We start from the raw sequence: 2500 nt of genomic DNA, 5'->3' as shown, positions 1-2500 counted from the left end.
TTGCTCAATGGGTACAAAACACCCATGCTTTAGCACCCGGCATAACAGCTCCTGGTGCAACAGCAAGTACCAGCTTAACTTGGGGAGGTGGTGAGTTGGTAGCAGTAGGCGGCAAAGTAGCTTTGTTACCTATTCCATTAGGAACCGCAGACTTCTTAGTCCATCATATTCATGCATTTACGATCCACGTGACTGTATTGATACTACTGAAAGGTGTTCTATTTGCTCGCAGTTCCCGTTTGATACCTGATAAAGCAAATCTTGGTTTTCGTTTTCCTTGTGATGGACCTGGAAGAGGGGGGACATGTCAAGTATCTGCCTGGGATCATGTCTTCTTAGGTCTATTCTGGATGTACAATGCGATTTCCGTAGTTATTTTCCATTTCAGTTGGAAAATGCAGTCGGATGTTTGGGGTACTATAAGTGATCAAGGGGTAGTAACTCATATTACAGGAGGAAACTTTGCGCAGAGTTCCATTACTATTAATGGGTGGCTTCGAGATTTCTTATGGGCACAGGCATCTCAGGTAATTCAGTCTTATGGTTCTTCATTATCTGCATATGGTCTCTTTTTCTTAGGTGCTCATTTTGTCTGGGCTTTCAGTTTAATGTTTCTATTCAGTGGCCGTGGTTATTGGCAAGAACTCATTGAATCCATCGTTTGGGCTCATAACAAATTAAAAGTTGCTCCTGCTACTCAGCCTAGAGCCTTGAGCATTGTACAAGGACGTGCTGTAGGAGTAACCCATTACCTTCTGGGTGGAATTGCCACAACATGGGCATTCTTCTTAGCAAGAATTATTGCAGTAGGATAATGGCTAGGAGGATTTGAAAGGCATTATGGCATTAAGATTTCCGAGGTTTAGCCAAGGCTTAGCTCAGGACCCCACTACTCGTCGTATTTGGTTTGGTATTGCTACCGCACATGACTTCGAGAGTCATGATGATATTACTGAGGAACGTCTTTATCAGAACATTTTTGCTTCTCACTTTGGGCAATTAGCAATAATCTTTCTGTGGACGTCCGGAAATCTCTTTCATGTAGCTTGGCAAGGAAATTTTGAGTCATGGATACAAGACCCTTTACATGTAAGACCTATTGCTCATGCAATTTGGGATCCTCATTTTGGTCAACCAGCTGTAGAAGCCTTTACTCGAGGAGGTGCTACCGGTCCAGTGAATATCGCTTATTCCGGCGTTTATCAGTGGTGGTATACAATCGGATTACGCACTAATGAAGATCTTTATACTGGAGCTCTTTTTCTATTATTTCTTTCTGCTATATCCTTAATAGCGGGTTGGTTACACTTACAACCAAAATGGAAACCAAGCGTTTCGTGGTTCAAAAATGCCGAATCTCGTCTAAATCATCATTTGTCAGGACTTTTCGGAGTGAGTTCTTTGGCTTGGACAGGACATTTAGTTCATGTCGCTATTCCAGGATCCAGGGGACAGTACGTCAGATGGAATAATTTTTTAGATGTATTACCCTATCCTCAAGGGTTGGGACCACTTTTTACGGGTCAGTGGAATCTTTATGCCCAAAACCCTGATTCGAGTAGCCATTTATTTGGTACTTCCCAAGGAACAGGAACTGCCATTCTAACCCTTCTCGGTGGATTTCATCCACAAACGCAAAGTTTATGGCTGACCGATATTGCTCATCATCATTTAGCTATTGCATTTATTTTCCTGATCGCTGGTCATATGTATAGAACTAACTTCGGGATTGGGCACAGTATCAAAGATCTTTTAGAAACACATATTCCTCCAGGGGGTCGATTAGGGCGTGGGCATAAGGGTCTTTATGACACAATCAATAATTCGCTTCATTTTCAATTAGGTCTTGCTCTAGCCTCTTTAGGGGTTATTACTTCCTTAGTAGCTCAACACATGTACTCTTTACCTGCTTATGCATTCATAGCACAAGACTTTACTACTCAAGCTGCGTTATATACTCATCACCAATACATCGCAGGGTTTATCATGACAGGAGCCTTTGCTCATGGAGCTATATTCTTCATTAGAGATTACAATCCAGAACAGAATGAGGATAATGTATTGGCAAGAATGTTAGACCACAAAGAAGCTATCATATCTCATTTAAGTTGGGCCAGCCTGTTTCTTGGGTTCCATACCTTGGGCCTTTATGTTCATAACGATGTTATGCTCGCTTTTGGTACTCCGGAAAAACAAATCTTGATTGAACCTATATTTGCCCAATGGATACAATCCGCTCATGGTAAGACTTCATATGGGTTCGATGTACTCTTATCTTCAACGAATGGCCCAGCATTCAATGCAGGTCGAAGCATATGGTTACCGGGCTGGTTGAATGCTGTTAATGAGAATAGTAATTCACTCTTCTTAACAATAGGTCCTGGGGACTTCTTGGTTCATCATGCTATTGCTCTAGGTTTGCATACAACTACACTGATTTTAGTAAAAGGTGCTTTAGATGCACGTGGTTCCAAGTTAATGCCAGATAAAAAGGATTTCG

The 2500-nt window shown here is 41.8% G+C and overlaps 2 protein-coding genes across 2 annotated transcripts in view; both read left to right on the top strand.

Annotated features, from left to right (window-relative positions):
- LOC135661960 (photosystem I P700 chlorophyll a apoprotein A1) overlaps positions 1 to 2500 on the top strand; it is a 9110-nt gene that overhangs the window by 5816 nt on the left and 794 nt on the right. The window contains exon 1 of the mRNA XM_065176576.1: positions 1 to 2500. This exon is cut by the window's left edge and continues 5816 nt beyond it; it is cut by the window's right edge and continues 794 nt beyond it. Within this exon, the coding sequence (XP_065032648.1) occupies positions 1 to 815 (815 nt within the window). The 3' untranslated portion in view covers positions 816 to 2500.
- The window catches only part of LOC135661959 (photosystem I P700 chlorophyll a apoprotein A2), a 2454-nt gene continuing 794 nt past the window's right edge, over positions 841 to 2500 (top strand). Inside the window, exon 1 of the mRNA XM_065176575.1 lies at positions 841 to 2500. This exon is cut by the window's right edge and continues 794 nt beyond it. Coding sequence (XP_065032647.1) covers positions 841 to 2500 — 1660 coding nt within the window.

The sequence above is a fragment of the Musa acuminata genome, unplaced genomic scaffold (assembly GCF_036884655.1).
Source record: "Musa acuminata AAA Group cultivar baxijiao unplaced genomic scaffold, Cavendish_Baxijiao_AAA HiC_scaffold_584, whole genome shotgun sequence".
Lineage (NCBI taxonomy): Eukaryota > Viridiplantae > Streptophyta > Magnoliopsida > Zingiberales > Musaceae > Musa > Musa acuminata.
The sequence above is the reverse complement of the archived record's forward strand: the minus strand, read 5'-3'. Positions and strand labels throughout refer to the sequence as shown.